The 27185-nt window shown below is 39.6% G+C and overlaps 1 protein-coding gene across 1 annotated transcript in view; it reads left to right on the top strand.

Moving 5' to 3' along the window:
- Positions 1-27185, top strand: part of GLDC (glycine decarboxylase) — a 47268-nt gene that overhangs the window by 5408 nt on the left and 14675 nt on the right. Inside the window, exons 3-16 of the mRNA XM_080574413.1 lie at positions 8359-8494; positions 16148-16312; positions 18692-18769; positions 19486-19633; positions 20155-20351; positions 21349-21445; positions 22446-22551; positions 23150-23289; positions 24013-24093; positions 24634-24731; positions 25238-25322; positions 25414-25455; positions 26684-26826; positions 26993-27068. Of these exons, the coding sequence (XP_080430539.1) occupies positions 8359-8494; positions 16148-16312; positions 18692-18769; positions 19486-19633; positions 20155-20351; positions 21349-21445; positions 22446-22551; positions 23150-23289; positions 24013-24093; positions 24634-24731; positions 25238-25322; positions 25414-25455; positions 26684-26826; positions 26993-27068 (1592 nt within the window). The remainder of the gene's footprint in view (positions 1-8358; positions 8495-16147; positions 16313-18691; positions 18770-19485; positions 19634-20154; positions 20352-21348; positions 21446-22445; positions 22552-23149; positions 23290-24012; positions 24094-24633; positions 24732-25237; positions 25323-25413; positions 25456-26683; positions 26827-26992; positions 27069-27185) is intronic.

Raw genomic sequence — 27185 nt, 5'->3', positions numbered from 1 at the left:
TAAAAGACTAGCAGAAATAACAGTTCTATCATTTTATGACAGGATAACTCACTCCTTACTATTTCTGTGATGTATTTTGCCTTTTCTACCTGTGAATGTAGGGGGTGGCAGTCCTGAGGTGTCCTTGCTGAACTCCTTGTGGTAGCCTTCATGAGTTTTTTCCACAGCTGTCTGATAAGAGTACTGCAAGATCAATGAACTTTATCCTGGGTACTGTCTCTGATCATATCTAATGTAATAATGAGGGGAATAAAGATCAACTGCAGTGATCTTACCTGGCAATTTTATTTCTTGCTGAATAAGGTTCTTAAAGGATTTGTAGACTACTACCAGTGAAATGAATTAAAGATAAAGGCACTTCAACCATGCTGTTTCAGAAACTAGCAAGAAATGTCTTAAGTTTGACGGCCAATTTCCAACTGTTTCTTAATAGTAGTAAATTTTTTAATTCAATTTTATTTCCCCATTTTGGATATTTCTGTATTTCACCTGTTGCAGGGGAGAGCTGAAAGAAATTTGTAACAACACTGAGGTCTTAAAAGTTGTGGTTTTAACTCTCAGATACTGACACTTGCTGAAATACTAGTCTTGTTCTTATGTTTTAGCCTCAAACATTTATAAGATTACAGTGTTTCCACTACATATGCCCTAAGGTACATACAGCAGAATAAATGTATAATTTTCTGGACTTAAGTGACCCTTCTGTCCACTAAGCTGAAAACTCAGCAATTTGATTTTGAGCTTGAAAAAGGGTTATTAGGCATGCGTAAGATCACTCTTGTGGTTAGCATTCTTCTGCCTTTCTACTAGTGTCAGTCACTTACAGTGCAGCGCTAGACACCTTCCACAAGTCATGTTATAGGCATATGCTGTTAAAAGCTAGGCTGTGGGGAGTGAGGAATACAGCTGCTGCTGCAGGGAACCGGGATATAAGATCCTGCTGAGGCTGGTGGGACCCCGGGGAGGTGTCCAACCCCACCCCTGCCCAGAGCAGGCCTAGTCTGGGCCAGGCTGCTGAGGGCTTCACCCAGCCAGGGAGCGAAACTCCCAGGCTGCAGAGTCTCACGCTGCCTGGGCCATGGCTCCATGGCTGGGCTGTCCCAGTGGTGAAAAGCTTCTCCTTGGCAGCCTGAGCCAGCCCAAGCCGTGCCTCTCATCCTCCCACCACACACAGCTGTCCTACCACCAGTGCAGGGGCTGCTGTTAGGAACAGTCAGAGTTTGAGCCGTGATGTACGCATCAATTTCTTTGACCCTTACTTGGGTTAGTTTTGCTTGAATTCAGAACTATACCAATGCGAAGCAAACACTGAATGTGTGGAAAACTGAGTTGTCATAAATCTTTATGGACTAATGTTTGCTTTTGTCCAGCCAGGCTGGACAGACACATCAGGGCTGTTGACTTGAGTTGCTCAGGGGTGCAGTTCCTTATGGGACTCCTTAAAGAGGTGCCTCATGCTTTGAGCTACCTCCCGGTAGTGTGGGGCACTGTGAAGGAATGGTCATCCCACGTCTTTTTAAAGAAGCATGCTGAATGTTGGAGGTGTGTATTTGAGCTGCTAATGCTGTTGCCCTTGTTATGACTGATGGAGCAGGGCAAGTGAGGCGATGCAGGAATGGAGTGAGTGTGCCCTTCAAGTATTTCACTACCGTGATCACAACTAATAGTGTGACTGTCCCCAGAGGTAACTCACGTAACTATGAAAATATAGCCAGTGCTATATGTGGTTCTACCGTTCTACCTTTAAGTTGGAAGCTTAACTGGGGCTTAAACTGCTTATGGTTTCACTAAGGCTTTTTGCTTTGTGCATTGAATCAGTGTGTAAATGGTGTTGTTATTTCAGGGAGCTCTGTCAAACATTCAGAGTGTTCATGTGATAGTTGTTAGCTGTATTCACTGAGAAAAGACTCTTAACTTTCTAGAAGAAATGCCCAGTCAGGCAGACAAAGGAAACTATCTGGCATATCGTACAGTATCTGTGGTATGTATTTACTATGGAATTTATACTTTTCACGCATTTTTTGTGTGTGACATTTTGGGCTAGTGAGCAAGATAAATGATAGACAACTTCTGCCTTCAGCTGACCCCTTAGAGTCAAATGAACAAATGCTTTGGAATTTCAAAAAAAATTGATGAAGTTTGAATTTTGCAAGAATACAATGCTCCCCTTCAAACTGAACACAAAACTATCTTTCATTGAGGTTTTGGTTTGCAAATGATAGAGGAAGATCTCTGTAATGTTAAAGCCCTCACTAAAATAAATAACAAGTGAATCTGTCTTGAATAAGCACTGTAGGAGGAGTATGGGGGAGTGGAACTCTTTACTATGTTTTAGAAACTTTTCCTTGGACATTGCTGAGTTCAAGTATAAGAAACATATGGCTCCTGAACCTCCAGGGAAGAAGGAGAAAAAAAAACACCCTACAGTTTACTAAAAACAAGAAATTAACCTTTGTATATTGAATGTAACAGTAGACTGAGTAAGAGGCAGAGAAGGAATGAGCTTTGAAGTCAGAACTGAAGATCCATACCAAAAAAAAAAAAAATCTTAGTGGATGGGATTATGATTTAGATGACTGTGGAACAGAATCATAGAATATCCCGAGCTGGAAAGGAATCATAAGGACCATCAAGTCCAGCTCCTGGCACCGCACAGGTCTGCCCAAAAATTTAGAGTATGTGACTAAGTGCACAGTCCAATCGCTTCTTAAATTCAGACAGGCTTGGTGCAGTGACTACTTCACTGGGGAGCCTGTTCCAGTGTGCAACCACCCTTTCGGTGAAGAACCTCTTCCTGATGTCCAGCCTAAACTTCCCCTGCCTCAGCTTAACACCGTTCGCTCGGGTCCTATCACTGGTGATTACGGAGAATAGGTCACCTGCCTCTCCACTCCCCCTCACAAGGAAGTTTTAGACTGCGATGAGGTCTCCCCTCAGCCTCCTCTTCTCCAGGCTGAACAGGCCCAGTGACCTCAGCTGCTCCTCATATGTTGTCCCCTCTAGGCCCTTCACCATCTTCATCGCCCTTCTCTGGACACTCTCCAACAGTTTAATGTCCTTTTTGTACTGTGGTACCTAGAACTGCACACAGTACTCGAGGTGAGGCCGCACTGGCACAGAGTAGAGCGGGGCAGTCACTTCCCTCGACCGACTAGCAATGCCGTGCTTGATGCAGCCCAGGATACGGTTGGCCCTCCTGGCTGCCAGGGCACACTGCTGGTTCATATTCAACTTGCTGTCAACCACAACCCCCAGATCCCTCTCTGCAGGGCTGCTCCCCAGCGTCTCATCGCCCAGTCTGTACGTATAGCCAGGGTTGCCCCGTCCCAGGTGCAGGACCCGGCACTTGCTTTTGTTAAACTTCATGTGGTTGGTGATCGCCCAGCTCTCCAGTCGTCCAGATCTCTCTGCAAGGCCTTTCCACCCTCAACAGAGTCAACAACTCCTCCAAGTTTGGTGTCGTTGGCAAGTTTGCTCAAAACACCTTCTAGTCCTACATCCAAATCGTTTATAAAAACATTGAAGAGGACTGGCCCTAAAATGGAGCCTTGAGGGACCCCACTAGTGACCATCCACCAGCCTGATGTGGCCCCATTTACCACAACACTTTGAGCCCTGCCCGTCAGCCAATTGCTCACCCATTGTATGATGTTTTTATTTAGCTGTATGCTGGACATTTTGTCCAGTAGGATCCTATGGGAAACTGTGTCAAAAGCTTTGCTGAAGTCCAAAAAATCACATCAGCTGGTTGCCCTTGATCAACTAGATGGGTGATCTTATCATAAAAGGAAATCAAATTTGTTAGGCAGGACCTACCCCTCATGAACCCATGTTGTCTGGGACCAATGACTGCATTGTCCCCCAGGTGCGCTTCAATAACTTCAAGGATCATCTTTTCCATAATTTTACCACGCACTGACATGAGACTGACAGGACTGTAATTGCTAGGGTCTTCTTCTTTACCCTTCTTGAAAATTGGCACAACATTTGCCAGCTTCCGGTCCAATGGGACCTTTCCAGTTCCCAAGATCATTGAAAAATAATTGAGAGTGATCCCGAGATGACGTCAGCCAGCTCTTTAAGCACCCTCGGATGAATTCCATCCGGACCCATGGACTTGTATGGATCCAGGTGGAGCAGCCAATCCCGCACACGTTCAGGGTCTGTTGGGAGTTTGTCATTCCCACTGTCATCGTCCTCCAGCTCAGGGCACCCTGGGTCCTGAAGCCTGTCATCAGTGTTGACGACAGAGGCGAAGGCGGCGTTAAACGTCTCTACTTTGCTATGTCATTGTCTGTGAGGAGACCCTCCCCATCTAGTAGCGGACCTATGTTTTCTTTGGTTCTCCTTTTCCTGTTCACTTATCTAAAAAACACCTTTTTTATTGTCTCCCACAGTCATGGCCAGCCTCAGCTCTGTTTGGGCTTTGGCCACACAAATTTTCTCCCTACAAACACAAACAGCATCCCTGTATTCCTTCCTCGTCGCCTGGCCCTCCTTCCAGCAGCCGTACACTTTCTTTTTTTGCCTAAGCTCCAGTAGAAGTTCCCTGGTCAGCCAGGCCGGCCGTCTACTCCATCTGCCTGACTTCCGATATTTTGGAATCGCCTGATCTTGTGATTTTAGGAGGCAGTGCTTAAAGATTGACTAGCACTGATGGACGCCAATGCCTTCAAAAGCAGTTTCCCAGGGGACCTTGGTGACTAGTTCCCTGAGCAGCCTGAAGTCTGCTTTCCCCATATCCAGGGTTGAAGTTTTGGTGATAGTTTTCCTTCTGTCACCATAAATTCTAAACTCAACCACTTCATGGGCACTGTGACTGAGACGGCCGCCAATTGCCACGTCTCCCACAAGACCCTCTCTGCTCTCCAGCAACAGATCTAGGAGGGCACCTTTCCTAGTTGGCTCTCTTAGCACCTGCACCAAAAAGTTATCATCTAGGTGCTTTAGGAACCTCCTGGACTTGCTCGTGTCAGCAGTGTGGTGATCACAGCTGATGTCTGGCAAGTTGAAATCCCCCATTAGGACAAGGGGAGCTGATCTCGAGGCATCTCTTAGTTCTGCAAAGAATAATTCATCGGTGTTGTCCTGGCCAGGTGGTCTGTAATAGACTCCCACAACGACATCCCCTTTATTTTTTTGTCCCTTAATCCTTACCCAGAGGCTCTCAACTTCGTCATCGCCAATTTGAAGTTCCACACAGTCCAGCCCATGCTTCACATACATCGCCACCTCGCCTACCCTGCCTATCCCTCCGGAAGAGCCTGTAACCACCTATTGCAACGCACCAGCCACAGGACTCATCCCACCAGGTTTCGCTTACGCTGATGATGTCGTAGCTGCGGGACTGGGCCAAGACTTCTAGCTCATCCATTTTATTCCTCATACTGCATGTGTTTGTATAGAAGCACTTCAAATGTGCCTCCCTACACGCAGCATCTTGTGGAGCTGACCGAAGGGCCTCACTAGCACAGTCCCTCTGATTGTAGCACACCATCCTTTAGCTCATCACCAGCGTGCCTGGTTTTATCCCCTTCCTCCTTTGACTCTAGTTTAAAGCCCTATCTATCAGCCCTGCCAACTCCTGAGCAAAAATCCTCACCACCGCCTCTGAGAGAGGCGCATCCCATCTGGTGCCAGCAGGCCCGGTGTTGTGTAGACCTTCCCGTGATTGAAAAACCCGAAATTCTGCTGGTTGCACCACTCCCGAAGCCACGCGTTAATGTGACGAGTCTGCTTGTCAGCATCGATCCCCCCTATCGGAAGGACAAAGGCAAACACAACCTGTGCCCCTGATCCTTTAAGTAGTCGCCCCAAAGCTCTAAAGTCCCTTTTGATCGCTCTCAGACTTCTTGTTGCTACCTCGTCGTTACCAGCTGGAAGGACTGGTAGTGGGAAGTAGTTGGAGGGCTGTACCAGGTGCTTGACTTTCTTAGCGAAGTCTCTCACCCGAGCCCCAGGGAGGCAACAGACTTCCCTGTGGGTTGGGTCCGGTCAGCATATCGGGCCCTCTGTCCCTTTCAAAAGGGAGTCCCCCATGGCAATAACCCTTCTGTCTTTCTTGACAGATGATGTAGCAATGCGGGGGGTAGGTTGCCTTGCCTTAGGCACCCTCTCCAACTGGGATGGGCTTTCATCTACTTCGTTGTTCTGACTGTCGTGTTCTAGACCCTCATACCTGTTATATAAGGGTAGATGGGAAGGTGAGGTGGGCAGGGACAGGGCTCACCTACCACCCCGAACAGGAACCTGCCTCCATTCCCCCCCGTGGCCTAGGTCTCCTCCTGCTGCCTGGCGGGATGAGGGAACTTTTGTCTTCTGCACAGCAGGAGACATTTGTGCTGTGGCAGGCTCCTGAGTCTTTCAGAGAGGGCAGAGTGCACCTCCACCAGTCAATTTCCCTCTCTGACTCCCTGATGCTCCTGAGCCTGCTCACCTCCTCCCGAAGCTCCGCTACCTGTTTGAGCAGCTCTTCAACCTGGGCACACCTGCCACAGGCATACCCCTCGCTGCTGCTGTCGGATACCGACAGAAGACTCGGGCACACCCTGCAGCCCAAGACCTGGATGGCTGCGTGTTTCCCCGAGCCCTCCATCTGATCAGCCACATCGGTGACTGTGGCTGGAGAGGCCGCAAGAGATGCGGAGGCCATGTTTTTCTACCTGGTTGATACCACGACCAGGTTCCTTGCAAGCAGGTTACAAATACCAAAGGGAAAGACCGCCGCGAAAGAGCGGCGAGCGGCCCTCCCTGCTCCCGCTGCCTCCGCGCCCCGCCCTGCCCGCCGCGCTCCCCAGGGGCTGCTTTTGTACGGCCGGGGGGGGGGCGCTGCTGGCTCCGCGAACGCCCCGTCAGGCGCCCTGAGGAGGGCTGCCGGCTGCCTCGGGCGGCCTCGGTGCCGGAAAAAAAGCCCTGCCCGTCCCGATCCCCCGCTCCGCTGCAGAACGCGTCTGCCCCGGAGCCGATCGCCTCGGCAAGTAATAAATTAATTGGAAAAAAAAAAAATTATATAATTATTATAATGCAATAGCAGCTGTAAAAGGAAGAAGAGAGATGACCTCTGTAATCAGAGCTGAAGTGCTGGTATCTGTGGCTGCAGAAGAAATTAATTCAAAACCATGACGTTTTCTATGGAAAATAATTTGCCAGCAGATTCCCGAGCAATAAATGTTTTGACTTGAGCTCTCTTGATTGGAATAACTTACAGTGAGCAACAAGATTTTAAACATCCAGGTCCCAAGCTTTTCTGTGTTGATAATTTATACCCTGATATTCCGAAGTCTGCTTTTGAGATTGCAATGCAGAATGAACAGAAGAACTTAATGCAACTGCTGTACTGCTGCCGTACAGCAGTTTCCAAGGTCAGATCTAGGGGAAAATACATATTTTAAAAAACAACATCTAAGCATTTCAAGTAAGAGGAAGAAGAGGCATGAATTCTGAAATCAGAGCTGAAGTGGTAATATCTGTTTGTCCACTTCAAAAACATTGAATTGTAATCTTTAAACTAGATTGGCAGACTGATTTCAAAGCTAATCTTAAATAGAATTTCTTAAGATAGAAATATAGTATTCACACACTATTTTTTAATAAACTGATGAAGCATACTAAAACTAAATGAATAAAACTCTTACATTCTATCAGTTGTTTACGGAAAGTGCCTGAAGTCTGTGGAGAAAAAAAAAGTTCTCTAATATTAAGAAATTACTCCTGGATGATTGGTGTGAGTCCTGTTTGTGCAAAAAGGGCTCTGCTAAGCACACTAAATCATAGTTATGAGTGGTTATAGCTTCATCTAGTGCTGATTCTATAAGGCTTGGCTAATGAAAAGTCCCTCTGAGATGTATTTTAATGCATGTGCAAGAGACCCAGAACGTTTATTGCATTAAAAAAGAGAGCTCCTTAAGTCATTTGCCAACATCTCTTTCTCTCGTTATCATTTCCACATTGGTGGGAACATTGTTGTTATTCAGTTGTTGCATTTTTGTCAGAGAATGAAATTTGTGTTGTTTAGTTTTACTTAATGTCTTAAAAAAGGTGTAACTTCCTAAAATGAAATATTTGCAACTGAACTGCCAAGTCTGGTTAATGTGAATGGACAACCTGGAAGGTTATATAGATATTTAATTTCAGTTGTATCCAGATCAGCTGTTCTTGAAATAACTGGGGAGAAATGCTCATATTTGGTGGAACTTAAACTTTCCCAGAATATTTTATCATTTCAACCTTATTCTGTTACTGTTTATATGTGTGTCTCTGACGCTGTATTTTTTTACTCAGGGGTACGAGTTATTTTAGTTAAAATCTTCTAGCATTATGTGTAACTGAAATTTTCTGACATAATTTTTTCTCAATTAGGTGAAAATGAAATCCTTGAAACTTTATACAATATTGCAAGCAAGAACAAGATATGGAGGTCCTATATAGGCATGGGGTATTACAACTGCTCAGTGCCTCAACCCATTGCACGGAATTTGTTGGAGAATGCAGGATGGTAATGTACAACATTTTCTTGTTAAATGCATATGTATAAATACGCATATGAAGTTCATCAAATCTAGAGCACAGACAAATATGCCCCAAACCTATTTTTCTAAGACTTTCATGTATTTGATACTGGTGTGTAAGTGCAGTTCATACTGAAGCTAGAGAGGAGAAAGAATGGAGATACATTTATGTAATTTACTTTAGAAGATGCTTTTCCTGTAAAACATTTCATTGACTTAGAAGTCACAACTCCTATTTATTATGAACTAAACCAAGAATATTTCAGTTTGCTTTAAGGAAGTATTAGAACTTATCTCTTAAACAGAAGTAATTATTTCCTAGCTTATTGTGAAAACTAAAGCAGCTCCCTCCTCCACTGCTGTGAGTTGGGTGGAAGTTGTTAAATACCATACAATAGTCTGATTATGGTTTCAGAAAGAGAACAGGAAAGCAGCCTTGGAAATCTCAACGGCTTTCTTTTAAAATTCTTGATTTTTTTTTTTTGGTTCTGAAACTAGAGAACTTCAAGAGTTTGAATATGTATACATATAGTATGTTATTATTTGAACAAATAATTCACTCCACTGACACCTGAAAATTGGTAGGCAGAAATACTTGATAATTCATTTTTGAAGAGACTGAGAATATCATACTTTGTTCTTATCATCAAATTGATATTTCATTTTTTGGGGAAAAAGTCAAAAAATGAGCTGGCTGACAGATTTGAATTTGACTGGTGTTTTGGTGTTGCTCAAATGTAAAAAGGGAAACCTTTTAAAGCATTAATTTGTATATTATGAACAGCATTAATCTAAATAAAAATAGACTTTTGTTTCTTGATGTTCTTTTCTTGACAAAAGCACTAAGGCTTGATTATAAATACTCATTCAGTATTGACATTGTTCTAAAGAACTGTAACACAGATGTGGTGCAACAGAAAAACTAAAATTAATGCAGAATCTCACTTTCCACGGCACTGAATATCATAGGTACCTTGCGTTGTTTCATTTGGTCTGGAAGTTCCCTTATCTGTAGTCAATAACATTCTTTTTTGAAGTGTATTAAAATAGTAACTGACATCTTAATTACCAAGTAATCTTGATTTTAATACAAGCAGTAGTTGAAGTTTATATATATATATTTTTAAAAGTTGAATAAATGTAAAAAGACTTTGCTGCTTAGATACTATTATTTTTTTTTGTATTTTGGGTTACCGTAAATGCATCCATGTATCTGCAGCCCTCCAACTCTGTGAATTACTGGTCTTGTATGCTTTATTGCATCTCGGACTTTTGAACTGACTACAAAGTTGCAATTTTTGGATCCAAGGAATCTATGCAATACATCTAAACCAAGTTTTATTTGGTCTTATCCCCATCTTCTTTTTGCAAAATATGTAAACTAAATATTTCAGTACAGTTCAACAAAACAAATAGCCTGTTGCTAGAGACAAAAATAAGAACAATCTAAAACTAAGTGAACCAAAATGAACTGCATATTCTTAAAACCTTAAAAAATTATATAGTGCTAGTAAAACAAGTGGTAGAGTCTATCCAGAAATCTGTTCTTGGAGTGTCCTAAATCAAATTAGAATCCTAGAAGCTAAACTTACAGAAGGATGATAAAAGAAATTTATTAGGAGGTATGCAAACTTCATAACTATACAGGCTTTGTGGAAGCTACTTAAGAAATCAAACCTCTCCATGCAACACCTGAGTGTTTAACTGTCAGTAATAACACACTTTGCATTATAGGTCCAGGGGAAATGCTGCAAATGCAAACGTATTTTTTGTGCTTGGTTCTGGCTCATATAACTAATATCTTCCCACTGCTTGGCACACATTAGAGCAAGATTTGTGTTGGAATACAATATAAGTTTGAAAAAGAGAGTCTGAGCATAGAAGTTAAAGACTTTTCAATATTTAGTACAGTTGGAATTGCTAGCAGAAAGTAGGAAGAGCAAAGGTAGATTTCAGGAGGAAACTGTTTAAAACAAAATGTATTTTCAGCTGAAAATTAGACGACTGACCCACACTGCTTTCTTCAGAAGAACTGCCAGAAAAATCTTCCCAGATCTCAGATTCTGATAAGAAAATATTCAACACTGATGGAGTTTCAAAACTTTCTGAAGCATCTGGACAACAATGTGTAATATCTTTGTAATGAAGCTAAATAGCTTAATTTGAGATAAAACTGCCTGACCAAAACCATGCAGTAATTAAGTGCCTAAAAGTCAGCAATCTGGAGTATTTTGTACTGGTAGCTTCAGAAAAGTGTGGGCATCCTTTTCTTTTAAGTCTGAATCTCATTTGAAACTACTTCTGTATTGATGAAAGAAGCTATTTCAAAACTCTTTGGGTAGATATTTCTCAGATAACTTTTTATCTAACAAACACTTTGATTCAAAGTTAGAAAATAAGCAGAGAACCTTCTGTAGTGGGGCAGTCCATTACTGGAATGCTGCAGTTAAAATTCCTGTCTCCTTAGTGAGGGATTTGATTAGTCACAGAAGCTTATTTTTGATACTTGTTTTACTTTTGGTCTTGGTTACTAGCTGCCAACAATTCCTTGTTCCCAGCAGTCTGTAACTAGCAGTTCCATGCTAGCACTAGGAGGAGGTCTTAAAGGTATTTTCCATACTCAGTTGATATGAGCAAAAATATTAGCCTGCTTTTCCAAAGCAGACATCAGATCCGTGTGTATACTTGCTTTATACTTAGAGCCCCTCAACTCTAAAACGTAGGCAGAATGATTTATTTTGGGGCATACTACTGGTAATGCGACATCTAGCACATGCAGTACAAGTATGTTACCTGTCTGCTGGTATGGATACACAGTCTTTATTCTGTTGTATCCCATTTTCACATACACATTAAAATTTTTTACACCAAATGTGCTGAACTTTTTCCCTAGTACAAGATTCAATTAATTTTGTGCCATAACATGAACACAAATGAGTAGCTAAGGATATGAAGAGTAATTGCCTTCAGAAATCACCTTATAGGCTGCTTAGGCTTCTTACTAACATAAGAGCTTCTTATTAACCTATATGTCAAAGCAGCATAATACTTATTTTTGAAACTTGTGTTTCTAGCAGGCCTTTAATGTCACACTAACACCTTGCAATGGAGCATGATGCAGAGGTCTCTGAAGTACAGCTCACTTCATTTCCGCTCCCCCCCCCCCATTAAATAAGTAAGGATATAGTAACTATACCAGGGATACCGGCAGTCTTAATATTAGTTGTGTAACTTAGTAGGTAGTAGCACTTAAGCACTCCTGGATTGCATTCTGAAAATTACTGCATACCATGCAAAAATCTGATATAAACATTAAGCAGTTGCCATCTACTTGCAGACCGGATACAGAAAGCTGCAAAAGCAACTCATAAAGCATGCCAAATTGGCAGTAAATTCGGTGTCTGTGCTTTGACTGGAAACTGGCATGTCTCCATGCCCTGTCATAAGACCATCCAGCTTTCTCAAACCCATGAGTAAGATATTGCTTATGTATGTTGGTTTCAAATTATGCTAGTGGTCTGTTTATACTTTAGGTTCCTTTTATTTTTACCAACTGTCAGATCTTAAAAAGAATATTCTGTATGACTGGAAATTCAAACCAATTCCAACTCTGCTGATGTGTGAAGTTAGTCTTCTGAATGGCTAAAACTGCAAGAACATACATTAAAACAAAGTGAAAGTACAATGTTGATCATGAGTCCAATAAATTTCCAGAGATTTAGTAAAAGGATAGAAAAATTATGAAGGGAGGTACATGGTAAACTTTATATTTTGAGTATATATAAAATATAAATATATATTTTTATATATTATATATGTATATTATATATATAATATATATATTTTATATTTTGAGTATATATAAAATACATATATTTATATATTTTATATATATATTTATATATAAATATATAAAATATAAACTTTATATTTTAGATCTTATTGACTGTGCAGCTACAAATGCTAATCAAGAACTAGTTCACTGAGCATTGTTCAGTAACGGAGTCTTTGCATGCTCTGCCATTTCATTACTATTTCCCAAAGGAAATGTTGTAAGGCAAAGTAGAAGCAAGAGGCAACTTTAGTATAAAGAAGCCATAATTGTTAATCTTGCAGTTATAATGTATCATCTGTTTTGTTGTTAAACCTAAAACAACCCCTCCTCCCATGTACAAAAACTTCAGCTCCTTTGTAAGCCAAAATTTTTGATCAGCAGACTAGGCTTTGGCTGAAAGCCCGTGTTTCCTAGATACTGCTTGCTTTGATGCCAGTCTGCAGTGCTGCTGAGACACGTTATTACTTAAGTGTCTCTTAAAACCTTCATCAGTGTCTTAAAGTTGGCATTTCTGAGAGCAGGATGAGGCAAAGGGTGAAAAATTAAACAAAATCAAAGTGTTTTAAATAGCTACAAAAATGAAAGCCACTTACTGCTGAAGACATGATGGGTCTGACACAGGCTCAAGAAAGACTCTGTTAGCCTCTCATGAAAAGTTTCCTTTGTCATGATCTATCTGCCTTCATTAGCTTACGAGTCCTGGTGTGCAGAATTAATTTTGGTCTGAAAAGATTTAGACTGGAGATGATATTTTTCTCCAGTTTGTTTGAAAAAGATCTGGCTTGTAGTTTGTATTCCACATCACTATAGTAATTCTTCCTTTTCATTTCAATGTTCGTGGTGCTGGACTTTTACCTGCAGAGTAGCCACTTGAACAAACCTAAGCGGAAGAGAGGCATTGCTGTGGGTTTTTTGTTTGTTTGTTTATTTGAGTTGTTGTTGCTGCTGTTTGTTCTGTGTGCTTTTTAGAGATTTTATTTGTACAAAGGTTTACTTTAAAAATGACTTCTACTTTCAAAGAGTTGATTTTTAAATGACTTTAGAAGGTCATTTACCATGTAATATAGATTGTCAGAAATATTCTGGCAGGAGTTGCAGTGCAGACTAAAACCAGTTATTTTATCTGAAGAAATTGTGGAGAAGTATAGTTATTATGTTACGGGATTTAGATGCTTAGACAGTGCCAAGTAACCTTCCAAGAAAAACCTTGTGTTTAAATAAATATTTTAACGTTACAGAAGGTGTCTTCACTTGTACTACTGTTAAACTTCGTTCATGATAATTTGCACTAGTAGTGGAATTCAAGATCTCATGTTGAACTTCTTGCATCCTCCCTGAAATTGGTAATTTTTACTTCAACCATTTTTGCCATTCAAAAGCATAGCATGAAAATATCAAAACTTCATTAATTGTGTCCTATGTGTTGTTCTATCTCTACTACGATGGTAGGACTAAGGTTATTTTAGGGAACCATTACATTCACAGCTACTTAGTAGTGGTTTAAGAATAGATACACGTTTTTAAACAAAGTGGAAAAACTTCATTTAAAAATCATTTAATAATAATCTATGAGTGGAAATCCTTGAAGCTATTAAAATAGTTTTCTAGATATCTAATTTGAGTGGTCTGTTTTGAAGCTTTTATTGTAAAGTCAATCTGCAATTTTAAAAGATAAAATCTTACCAAAACTGATTCTTGTCATGTAGGAAGTCGTGAACTTGACTCATTTTGTCTTTGAAAACAAATATAGAGTGCAGCTTGAAAGTCCTATAGCAAAATTTGAACCCATGTTTAATGTGAAGTATTGCATCTCTGCTACTGATTTCTCTAATTTCGTCTACCTATCTCATTTTGCATTAGTTCATAATCAATAATGGTTAAATGAAATAAAATTTTTGTTGAAATGAACCATATAGATGGTAAACTCAACTTTAATTAAAATCTCATTTTTATTAAATCATTATTTCAGCAAATGCTAACCAATGATTCTTGATTATTTAATTCTCTACTTCCAGCTCCTTCTGCAAGTTATAATGGAAAAAAAAAAGGGGGGGGGGGCTTTAGCTGAAGTTCATGAATTGTGAAAGTAGGATTGTTAATTTTAAGTGTGGAGTAGTTTCTTCTAGTAGGCAAGGGAGCTCATTGTTCTTGCAAAGGAGTTGGGAATAACTCTTTGTATTTGTGAGACCTGAGGGAGCATTCAGAAAACAAATCTCCAAACTGTCATATTGACAGTTTATCTGACATTGAAAACTGAGTTTAGAAGATGTGGGGAAAATATATTATTGCTATTTGTAATGGGCAATATTACATGCAGCACAGGCCATGGTCTTAGTTTTTGATTGCATAATCAGTTTTATTATGATAAGTGACTTAGTGTTAAGTGTAGCTTAGCAGCAGGAAAAAAAAACAAAAAACTTGAATATTTGGGAAAATCATCAATGTTTATCGAACTTTATATATAGCTGTTTACTGTCACTACATTGATTATTATACATGTGAGAAATCTGGGCAGAGGTATCATTTAAATAGATAGTCAATACATTAGCAAAGAACATACCCAGTAAATAGCACTTGGCATACCTTCTTTGGTCCTGCTTTCAATACTTTATCTCTTGAATACTTTGAATTTGCTTGTTAAGTATGTCCATCTCTCGACCTCTCCTTTTCTCTTAAGGACTTTTTTCTTCCTTCCCTTCCATTGCAATTTTATTGTTCCTTTCATCTTGCTCTATACCACAGGTTCTGCAGCTTGTTCTGTAAAAATTTGTGTAGCTCACCTCCTATCGTCTTTATATGAGACTTGAGCTTCCAAGTTTTTCAGTCTCTCTTTAAAGATCATACTTTCAGCTATGAATCATATAACTGTTTCTCAAAAGTCTAGGGCTTACTAGCACCCTTTCAAGAAACAAATTCCTGTTTTCTTCCATTGCTAGAGAACAAGGCCATAAGTGTTCCTTCTTATCACTGGTTTCTGGCCACTGCTCTGGGTTAAAACAGGTGTAAAGTCTGCCCTGAACCACTGTGGAATCCAGTGTCCAAACTTCTACCAGTCAAAAGAGAATTTGATCTCTGTTCTTGCCTTTCATTTTTGGGCCCTTTACTACCTTGGTGTTTTTTTTGTTTGGTTGGTTGTTGTTTTTTTTTGTTTTTTTTCCCTGTGCTGTTATAACGGTGTGTTCCCCTTAGGCCGTTGGCTTTTCTAAGGAATCGCATGCGTTGCCTATACATCTTTGTTCTCCTGGTGAAAACAGATAAAATTCACATTCATCTCGCTTTTCTTCACCAACATTTATGGGAATTGTCATTTCACAAAAAGTGGCATGTTATTGAGCTTGATTCTGTGAAGTGCCAAGTGCCTTTCCTCCCATGAGAGTGGAGAGTGCTTGGCAAGCAAAAGATCACAGAAACAGTATGTTGAAAGGTAGTGGCAATACAATACCTAGATATGAATGAACTAAGCATCCTCATTCAGATATTGTGACATGACTCAGTTCTCCCACACTCAGACCCTATTTCCTGTCTCTTTTCACTAAAGTGCATTCATACCTTTGTTTTAAAAGTAAATTCTCGTTTCAAAATGGAGGAAGATAACTCTTCTGTAAAAATTCAATATCAATAGAGAAAATACTCTCAGATTTTCAGGACAGTAATAAATTACAACCATCTGAAAATAGCTTTTCTGACAATTTTTCATGTTAGTGAATTATACTTTACAAATAGCAGGTTTGTTTTTTTGTTTCCAGTGGCATAATTCTGATATATTTATTTTCCGTGACCCAAACTCAGAATTCTTTTCTTACAGGGTTACCCAGTATACTCCCTACCAACCTGAGGTCTCCCAGGGCAGGCTGGAGAGCCTGCTAAATTACCAGACTATGGTGTGTGATATCACAGGAATGGATGTGGCTAACGCATCATTGCTGGATGAGGGGACAGCTGCTGCAGAAGCTATGCAATTATGTCACAGGTAATATGTTTAAATATGTGGTTAAATCACAGCAGGAGGGCATTTGGAGTTTGAAAGACATCTCAGCTGTGTAGGCATGGGTAGGTGAGAGGGTTGAAGCTGAGTGTGGCCTTTTAACTGTGAGCAGATTGCTGAATTGTCCATGTTACTTAGCTCCTAACAAAGCTTCCAGTGTTGATGTGTCTGAGCAGTCTTAAGCTTTCAGAAATCTAAGGACCTATAGACCAGAGTCTGGAGCAAGGAATGCTTACCCTTGGTGGACAAAGATGAGGTCAGAGAATACTTAATCAAAATGAGCATATATGAGTCCTTACAGGCCCCTGTGGCTGAGCTGCCTCTCCAGGTGCTAGCACTGAGGTCAGCTCACTCCAGTCCTTCCAGCCAGCTCACCACGGACACCCAGTCCCTCTGACCCATGGTCTGACTCCTGTTGCTGGCACCCAGACTCACATATATATACACACCCCAAAACAGAGTCCCTCACCCACAGAAAATTTGAAAGGAATTGGTAGATATTGGTAGTAGGGGTATGTTTGGACCGGATGATCTTGAAGGTCCTTTCCAACCTTAGTGATTCTATGACTCTATGAACAAGAAGAAGGGACAAACTGTATTGACTGGGACCATGGCATGGCCAGTCAAATGCATCCACCAGTAACCATTTATATACAACTGTCCCTTTTTATCACCTTATCCCTCCATTTTTTTCCACACTTGTTCCTCCCCTAATCACTTACATATATCCCTTTTCCTGCCTTTCCTCCCCTTAACATCCCATAATAATCCCTGGTCAATCCTGAAGTGTTCTCCCCAGCATCCGATAATGTCCCATGGTTCTGGGACAGCCCGGGCAGGGTGTCCTTTCCTCTGAGCCTTCAGCTTGGCTTCCCACCCTCCTGTGTGCCCCTGTGCTCCTCTGTGGAGCTGGGCTTCTGGCAGGCTGGTGGCTCCTGTGGTGGGCCTGGGACAGCGTATGCTGGGGCTCCCCCACCTGCTGTGGCCTCTCAGTGTTCCCTTATCTTTTATCCTATAACCTAACAGTCTGTGGCATGAATTTCTGGTGTCCACGAACACTGAAGACGTGAATGATTTTTTTCAACCAGCGGTTGAAATGAGCTTATAAACAACAGCAGTGTATGTCTGTCATGAGTTGCTAAAAGCGAAAGTGTTATTGGTATATCTAAATCTGCTTTCAGGGAACTGTGCTGTAGGGTTATTTGAGATGAATTAAATGCAAATTAAATGAAGTTTGAGAGAGACTATTGAAGGTCTCTGCAGGTCTGTATAATCAAGAAGGATGCTACACAGATGAGATTGTGATGCAATTATTCAGTTGTTCAAAACGTCAGTCTGACATAAAATTATGCTTTTTTAACTGGGGAAAACCAAGCTATTATGCTAGGCTGTATTTTAGTCTTTCAATAGCACCTGTCCGGTTATCTGGGGAAACTTAGGTATTAAAAAACAAAATTGTATTTCTTTATAAGAGTATGTGTGTGTAGAGGTGTGATTTAACCCGGCAGGCAGCTAAACACCACACAGCCGTTCACTCACTTCTCTGCCCCCTCCTAGTGGCGTGTGGGAGAGAATCATCAGGAAAAAAGTAAAAGTATATGGGTTTAGGTAAAGACAGTTTAATAGGACAGAAAATGAAGAGAAATAAATATGATAATGATAATGATGATAATAATAATACTAATAACAGAATGTACACAGCAAGTGATGAACAATGCAGTTGTTCATCACCTGCTGACCGATGCCCAGCCTGACCCTGAGCAACCCCATATGCCCCCCACCCCAGCCAGTAACCCCATAATAACTGTTCAACATGATGTCACGTAGTATGGAATACCCCTTTGGCTACTTTGGGTCAGCTGTCCTGGTTCTGTCCCCTCCCAGCTTCTTGTGCACCCCAAACCTCCTCTTTTGCAGGGCAGCATGAGAAGCAGAAAAATCCTTGACTAAGTCTAAGCATTGTTCTGCAGCAACTGAAGAATCAGCATGTTATCAGCATTGTTCTCATCCTAAATTCAAAACACAGCACCATACCAGCTACCAAGAGGAAAATTATCCTAGCTGAAACCAGAACAAGAGGCATTCTTGCAGCTGTTTTAGTTGGCTCCTAATTCTGTTTGGTAGCCACTCTTAATTTTTGTCCCATGTGAATCTCAGTTGAGTATCTGCAATGAACTTTGTTGTTCTAAATTGACTAGAACACTCATTCAATCACGTACTTATCCAGTTATGATAACCCAAATTTACAACTGTGTTTTTACTTTAAAAAAACCTCACATTTATAAAACCAATTAATTTTACTTCCATGGAAAATAATACATTCTTAATATGTATCTCTTCTTTTTTCCCTTTTCTTTGTAACAGGCACAACAAAAGGAGGAAGTTCTATGTAGATTCCCGATGCCACCCTCAGACTATAGCAGTGGTCCAAACTAGAGCCAAGTAATGTTACTCTCCATTTTCTACCATATATTTTCACTTACATTGAATCACTTTTCACCTACACCTCTTCACTCTATACTTAACATGCTTGGAATATAGGACTATGCTTTCTTAGCAAAATGGAAGCAGAAATCTGTTAACATTTGGCATTGCTTCTAATTTTCCATTCAAATATTACTGTGAAGTAATTCAAGATCTTTAAAAGGAGACTAAACATATGATAACAACAAAATGTTTCATTTTTTGCTTAACTTTTTGTGAAAATACATACATTTGGTTTTTGAATTCAGTCTGGTCATCCTTTATTAGATGTAACTTAATTTAGAAATGACTAAGCCTAGATAGTAAAACTTCTCTTTTAATGAAAGATAAATCCCTTTTAAGTTTATAGCTTGAGGTAACCGTCTTCTAAAAATATTACTTGGTTCCCGAAGTTAAACTTGCTAATTAAAGCAGGAAGATGTTGATATCAAATAGGTTAGGCATCCTCTGCTCTCCTCTGTTGCTTATTTGATGATGATATCAAATGCAGTTATTCTGCAGTACTATATACCATGACATGAAACAGTCTCAGTGTTTAGTGATGCCAAGCAGCTTCAGTTCTTTGAATGTTAAAGAAAAGAATGTTCTAAGTCCATGAAAACATCATATTAAATATCACTTCAAGGCAGGTAATGGTTTGAATACATTTTATTGTACATGGTTTTGTTTTCCAGTTATACAGGTGTTATTACTGAGCTCAAATTACCCCATGAGATGGATTTCAGTGGAAAGGATGTCAGCGGAGTATTATTTCAGTATCCAGACACTGAGGGGAAGGTGGAAGACTTTTCTGAACTTGTTGAAAGAGCTCATCAGAATGGGGTAAAACAAATGTTACTTGTCTCATTAGAATCACAGAATCACAGAATCGTCTAGGTTGGAAGAGACCTCCAAGATCACCTAGTCCAACCTCTGACCTAACACTAACAAGTCCTTCACTAAACCATATCACTAAGCTCAACATCTAAATGTCTTTTAAAGACCTCCAAGGATGGTGACTCAACCACCTCCCTGGGCAGCCCATTCCAATGCCTAACAACCCTTTCAGTAAAGAAGTTTTTCCTAATACCCAACCTAAACCTCCCCTGGTGCAACTTTAGCCCAGTCCCCCTTGTCCTGTCACGTCATTGTCCTGTCAATCATTAGATTTCACTCTGATGCATAAAACAGCCATAGGTATAGAAAAAGTTACATGAGATACTGTGTGAAGGTTACCATTACACTTCAGTGCTGTGCAAGAGATATGAAATTGTTTGAAAGTGTACCTTGTTCAAACCCAGCTCCCATGCAAACACCACTCCTTCAGAGAAGAGGCTGACTGCTCTGTGCACTTCTCTTCTCAGACTCTTGCCTGCTGTGCTACTGATCTTCTGGCTCTCTGTATTCTGAAGCCTCCTGGGGAGTTTGGAGTAGATGTTGTCCTGGGTAGCTCCCAGAGATTTGGTGTGCCGCTCTGCTATGGGGGACCCCATGCAGCATTCTTTGCTGTCAAGGAAAACCTAGTGAGAATGATGCCGGGCAGGATGGTTGGTGTCACAAGGTAACTGCTCCCCTCAGCGATCATCTCTTTAGGAAAGATCTGCATGAAACATCTGTGGACCATCTTGCACAGTCAATATGAATAACATCTGACCATCTCGTTGTAACTAACACCTTTTTTGTTGAAAACTAGAAGAGCAATGGTTGGCTTCAATTTTTAGGAAGAGAATTGCATTTGTGTAGAATGATGATGTGACCTGCCTGAAGTGCTTGCTGCCATTTAGGGTGAAGAAATAACCTACACAGCAGAGAGGATTAATTGTGATGGCATGAGGCTTTGCAAACTAAGTTATTCTGCCTGTTCTGTACTGTAATAGCTCTTTCTCTGACATCGTCATCAAAAACATAGGTAGGAAGAAGTAGAAAATACAGTGAATTGAGGGAAGTAGTCTAGCCATTCACAACCCCACATGTGTACATATATAGATTTATATATATGTATAGAGTTCATCCTTTTCCTTTTGAAGCTGTTCTGAAGGTTTTCACTGTCGTAAAGGTCATTAGACTGGCTCTTACTTCTCCAGTTTCAGTGTGTTAGAAGCCCTACAAAAGGACCTTTTGAAGGACGGACTGGGCATAGCCCTTTCAGTTATCTCATACAGCTTTGTTGGGCAGGTTGTTTTTATATACAAACTCTGCATGCTATTACTGGGCATCATTAGAAAAGATGGTTCCTTACCAGTGTGCAAAATAAGTTACGGGTTATATTCAGTTAAAACAGTTGAATAATTTGTGGCACTTTAAGGCAAATACCACGTTTTGGTGTAGCATGCTTAGAAAACTTGCTGTGCACTATACTTGACTGGACAGATTTGCCAGTCGTGATGTAAACAGAAAGCTAGAGACCTTAGTCTCTCTGTTTGATGTCTGTCCTGATTTCTGTTTTATTCCCTCCGGCACTGTTCTGAGGACAGTCAAAGTTAACATGCATAGAGCTTGATCTCTTAATTTGCTGTCATTTTGAAGTAACAGAAACAACATTTTCATTTGTGACTTAGAGATGCAAATGGAAAGGAAGTTTACCGACTGGCTTTACAGACACGAGAACAGCATATCAGGAGAGATAAAGCTACAAGCAACATCTGCACAGCGCAGGTAACTTGTCATGCTTTGCTTTTAATATTGAAAATGAATGAATGGAACCGTATGGTTGTCGTCCTAACACCACGGTACTTTGCGTTAGCTTTACTTCTGAGAGTTTTTACTAGAAAAAGAAAGAAAGTTGAAATATGCTTGCTTGCATATATGTTTCAAATCTGTTGAAAAAATTGAACCATTCTTGAAAAGAAGGTAAATTAACATCTGTTTCCTTTAAAAAAAAAAAAGGCCCTAGTTCTGAATAAGTCCATCTGTCCCATCGGGTGAACTTCACTGAGTAATGCTGTGTTCCAAATGAATTTATTTAGAAAATCTGTCTCTAATCATCCAAGATTACCCATTCAAGGCAAAAATAAATAAATAAAAGAATCCATTTTGAAATTCAAAAAGTATTTAGGCAAAAATATAAGTCATGACAATTTGAACATGTGATTTGATACAAAAACACTACACTGTCCAAAAGCTCTCTTTACAGTAAAATACCATGATTAAATCAGTAATTATCTGAAATAGTTATTTTCAACATGCCTCCACTGACTTTCATCTGAACAAGTTTATAAACGTATTCTATTTCTATCAATGTATTGTTCAATGTTGTGCCTTGTTGTGAGGAGGGATTGTTATTATTAACTGATTATTTAGTATTTATGAGATGTTTCATACATTTTTTATAGCAATATTAAACAATGATTTTTTTTTTACAAGCCTAGTTTTACTTGCAATTCTTCAAACTTCTTTGTAGCGGTAATTGAATTTAAGCTCATGTTAATTACTGACACAGTTAAATTTCAAAGGGCATTAAGTTCATAATCAGTGTCTACAGTTTTATGAATACATTTTGTCTCTCTCACCTTTTATTTTTTGGACAGTATATAATAAAAGTATTACATCAGCTGAAGACATGTGGTTTTCCTGGGTACTAAAGAAACTTTGTGCTAAATTAACATGAAGTAATATTTGTTAATAAAAAAAATACTAACCTGTATTTGGATTGTAGGCACTTCTGGCTAATATGGCAGCCATGTTTGGTGTCTACCATGGGTCTGATGGATTAAGGGATATTGCAAGACGGGTACACAATGCTACTTTAATCCTGGCTGAAGGTGAGTGTTTAATGATTGCAGACACTGTTCCTAAATCAAGAAACTTTTTTTTGGTGTTTTTTTGTTTTTTTAACTGGCATGATTATCATTGCTGTCAGAAGGAGCTATGCAGAACTGGAACGCTGGGAGTTGGGAAGGGATCGCTACAGTTATCCATGCTTTGTTTGCAAGCTCAGCTGGAAGACCGCTTGCCACTTGTGAAAATCATTAAGCGTCTAAACTTTATGGCAAAAACCATGATAATTAATATCCATTTGTGTAGCAAGATTTTTCTTTCTGGTCTTGAGATTTTGTGCTTGTACCATTCATATACCAGTTCTTCTGCAGTATATATTACAAATCTGACTCATCAGAAAGATCTTCTGTAGATTCATTCTGTTATTAATTAGGTCTGAATCTGATTTAGACAAATTTCATGCGCAGTGATATTTCTCTAAAAAGCTGATGATTTCACTGCTCTGTACACAAGGGGAATATCTCACTTTATTGTGTAAAAACATTTACTTGTGAGATAGATGTAGTGTTGCTATGCAAATACTTTGTAAGCAATAATACTTTTGTACATCATCTAATAGAATTAACTTACTGTTTTTTATAGGTCTCAGGAGAGCTGGTCATAAACTGCACCATGATCTGTTCTTTGATACTTTGACAGTCACGTGTGGATGCTCAGTCAAAGAGGTTTTGGACAGGGCAGCTCTTAGAAAGATAAATTTTCGCATTTATAGTGATGGCAGGGTAAGCAACTCCATAACCTTTCCTAAATATTATATCATTACTTTTTTGCATTGTTTCTATTCATAATGTGCTAAACAGAATAGAATTATTAAATATTTACTGTAATTTGCTCAGATATATCAATTATAAAGATAATATAAAGAATCAAGTTTTTTTTTTTAATAATTAAAACTTACTATATTTTCATTTATGCTTATTTTAAAAGGTTATCTAATTATTTAAGTATGCCACTAAGGGCTGAGTATAGCCCTTAATAAACTTAGCAATGACATGCAAAATGACCTCCAAAATTCAGGTCCTTTGGCAGTATTTGAAGACAAAGATCGAAATCTAAACTGCATGTTGGTAGGCCCTAAGTACTTCACAAACTCCAGTATATTCTTTAAAATGGAACGGGGGAAAAGAGCAGTCTAGCAAAATGGGAGATTTCTCTGTTAAATGGAAAACACTTAGTAATGTCAGGAGTGAAGTCACAGTCTTTATGTGATCTGGATGTGATCCATCCAGCCTGGATAGTTTAGAAAGGGAAAGACAGGAAATTATATGTAAATAAAATGTATGTATCTATTGCATAAAATGACATGAAATTTGCATGTAATTGGGTGTCGTGTCGTGTTGTGTTCTTTTCACTGGTGTTTCTGGAATACTTTTTCTTGACAAGAACAAATACAGTATGCTCTGGAAATGAGAACTTTGAGTAATTACTGTTTCTTTTATCTGTAGCTTGGAGTATCACTTGATGAAACTGTAAGCGAGAAAGACCTAGATGACATATTATGGATTTTTGGTTGCGAGTCTTCAGCTGTAAGTAGACAGCAGATCATATGCATGAACTTAATCTGAATGTTTCAGAAATTCAGTGAAAAGTAAAACTGTACTTTGGGATAGTGGGTGTCTGTATGGCGTGTTTGTTAATTATTGGCAATTTCAAATGCTGTCTTACAGAAAGAAGCAGGATAAAATGACACTGATTTATGTAACTGAATAATGCCATTCTCTGGTTATGATACTTAATTCTTTTGGTCAGCTTAGATACCCTGCGTTTAGTCTGTTACTTGCCTTTTGAAGGCTATAAGACATGGTCAGTTGCTTCACTACCACTGGAATTTTATTTGCATATAATTAACAACTAGCAGCACTACTTTCAAGACAAGGGCTACTGACACTTCTATACCAGTTTTAATATGATATTGTTGGTATGCTAGATATATAAAATACGTATGCTAATAAAGTGCTTTTACCTAAAGAAATAACTAAAGCTGGTGGTAAGCTGCTAGTATAAGTTAATTCTGATCAAAAGTGACTATGAAAATATTTGACTTCAATTTTTTTTGTGTGTCAAAGGAACTAATTGCTGAAGGTATGGGCGAGGAAACCAAAGGCATCCTTAGCACCCCATTTAAGAGAACTTCCAAATTCTTGACCCATCAGGTTTTCAACAGGTTTGTGAAATTGCTGTAAATTTGATATTTTAATGGAATGTAATAGTATCTCCTGTCAAAATTTGTACTGAGGGTCAGTTGAGGACAATTTTGCATCTGTATTCAGTCACTGGTTAGTTTAGTAGCTTTTTTATACAACTTTTAAATGATCAAAGTTGTACTCATGGTCACATGAGGTATGTATGTTTTCATTAGTCTGGTACACTGTACAAGCAATTATTTGAGGACATAGTATTGGCAGGCTTACTTGAACCCCTACTTTCCACATCTGGTGATAGCATTTCTGAGCAAATGATAATAGTTTTCCATCCACATTGCTCTTAGCAAGCATAAAGTTATGATTTGAAATAAGTACCTAATAAATACTAACAATTAAAAGTGGAAGGCTACTCTTACCACTGCTGTCTTAATTCTTTTTTTTTATGGCTTTTCTTGTGCTAGAGTACAGATCAGCTGGGTGGTAGAGCCAGTCTGCTTGCCTTAACACTGCATTTTGTGTCCTCCAGCTATCACTCCGAAACAAATATCGTACGGTACATGAAGAGATTAGAAAACAAAGATATTTCCCTTGTTCACAGCATGATTCCTTTGGTAAGTATTTACCAAAAAGAGAAAAAGAGAAAAAAAATAGTTATGTATTTATGTATTTTGATATGTACTGACAAATGTGTTTCTATTTTAGGGGTCCTGTACAATGAAGCTCAATAGTTCAGCTGAACTTGCAGTAAGTTGCAGTAATACTGTCTTACTTGAAACCCACATGCATAAATCATGTAGCCAGTGTCACTGTAGACTTTAGAGGTAGAGGGTGGTTTTGGTGTAGAACTGCAGCTGAGGAAGCAGTTTCAGAAGTCACTAATGGCATTGTCTTTGTCCACTGCTAGTAAAAAAAAGCTTCAAGAAGCATGGAAGGAATGCAGCAAAATGAGGAGATTGGCTTTGAAGGCTACATTTGGAAAAAAAAATAGGAAAGTACCTTTTGGAATTAGGTATTAGGGTCTGAGGGAATGAAGTCAAGCTGTGACAGGGGAGGTTCAGGCTGGATATCAGGAAGAGGTTTTTCACCGAGAGGGTGGTCATGCAGTGGAACAGGGTCCTCGGGGACATAGTCACGGCACCAAGCCTGCTGGAGTTTAAGAAGCATTTGGACTATGCTCTCAATTGTATGGTCTGAATTTCTGAGTAGACCTGTGTGGTGCCAGGAGTTGGACTCGGTGATCCTTATGGGTCCCTTCCAATTTGGGACATTCTATGATTCTATGTATCACAGCCCTGTTCCCTTGTGTGGTGTTGCAGGACCTAGCTTCTAGATGCTTTACAAATCTTACAGTAAAATCCTCAGAAACATGAAAAGAAACAATTTTTGTCTCTTTGACAATTTACTGTTTCATAGGAGGGTTTTACTTTTCCTGAGGTGAGGAGCTGGAGTCTTTGGCTGTCTTCATCTTTAACAGCAGATATCAACTGAAGCATAGCCTTAGCTAGCCTTGAATGCTGAATGGTTTTTGATCCTCTTCGCTCTCTCCCTGTTGCTGCTCGTTTGCTAGATTTCTTATGTCCCCTTTCTCTTAATCTCTTCTATGTATGTCCTTACCCTTCACTTCTTTTTAATTTGTGTATTAAAATGGAAAGCAACAAAACTGTGTCAAACAATGTTATGTACTGTTTTATGACTCCTTTCTTTTTGCCCTGTGATTGCACAGCTGTACGTAAGTGTAAGTGACCAAAAAGGAAAAACTAAGGGTTTTAAACATCTTCTAAATGTTAAAAATATGTTATTGGAAATCATCGTTCACAGCAGTTGGGAACTTGTATTGCTACACAAGAAGTATTTGGTCTGTATTTGAACACAGGGCAGCTTCTTTCCTTCATAGAGTTTAACAACAAAACAGAGTTATCTTCAGAATTTACAGCTCATGCTTTGTTTTTTTGTTTGTTTGTTTTTGTGGTAGCCTATTTCATGGAAGGAATTTGCCAACATCCACCCCTTTGTGCCCTTGGATCAAGCCCAAGGGTATCAGCAGCTTTTCAAGGACTTAGAGAAGGACTTGTGTGAGATTACTGGTTATGACAAAATCTCCTTCCAACCAAACAGGTAGGATTTTTTTTCTGAACATTTACTTTTTTACATGGACTTCAAAAGCTTACCTCTAAGGAAAATATGCAAGACAAAACTGGCAGAGAAATTCTGAAGCTTCAAGTGAGTGCTAGTCCATTCTAGTTCATGTGCTTCCATAACAGTCTTTGTGTTCCTCTTGCAGTGGAGCCCAAGGAGAGTATGCAGGTTTGGCTGCAATCAAAGCTTATTTAAATGCAAAAGGAGAACGTCATCGAAGTGTAAGTGTCAACACTTGTATTGGGAAGAACTTTGGGTGGAAAGTGTAGACAGGAGAGTTGGTTCAGCAACTAGGACTCACACAGGACAGAAGAAACTAGGTTGTGTTATCCTTATCC

The sequence above is a fragment of the Anser brachyrhynchus genome (assembly GCF_964034855.1).
Source record: "Anser brachyrhynchus genome assembly, chromosome: Z".
Lineage (NCBI taxonomy): Eukaryota > Metazoa > Chordata > Aves > Anseriformes > Anatidae > Anser > Anser brachyrhynchus.
The sequence above is the reverse complement of the archived record's forward strand: the minus strand, read 5'-3'. Positions and strand labels throughout refer to the sequence as shown.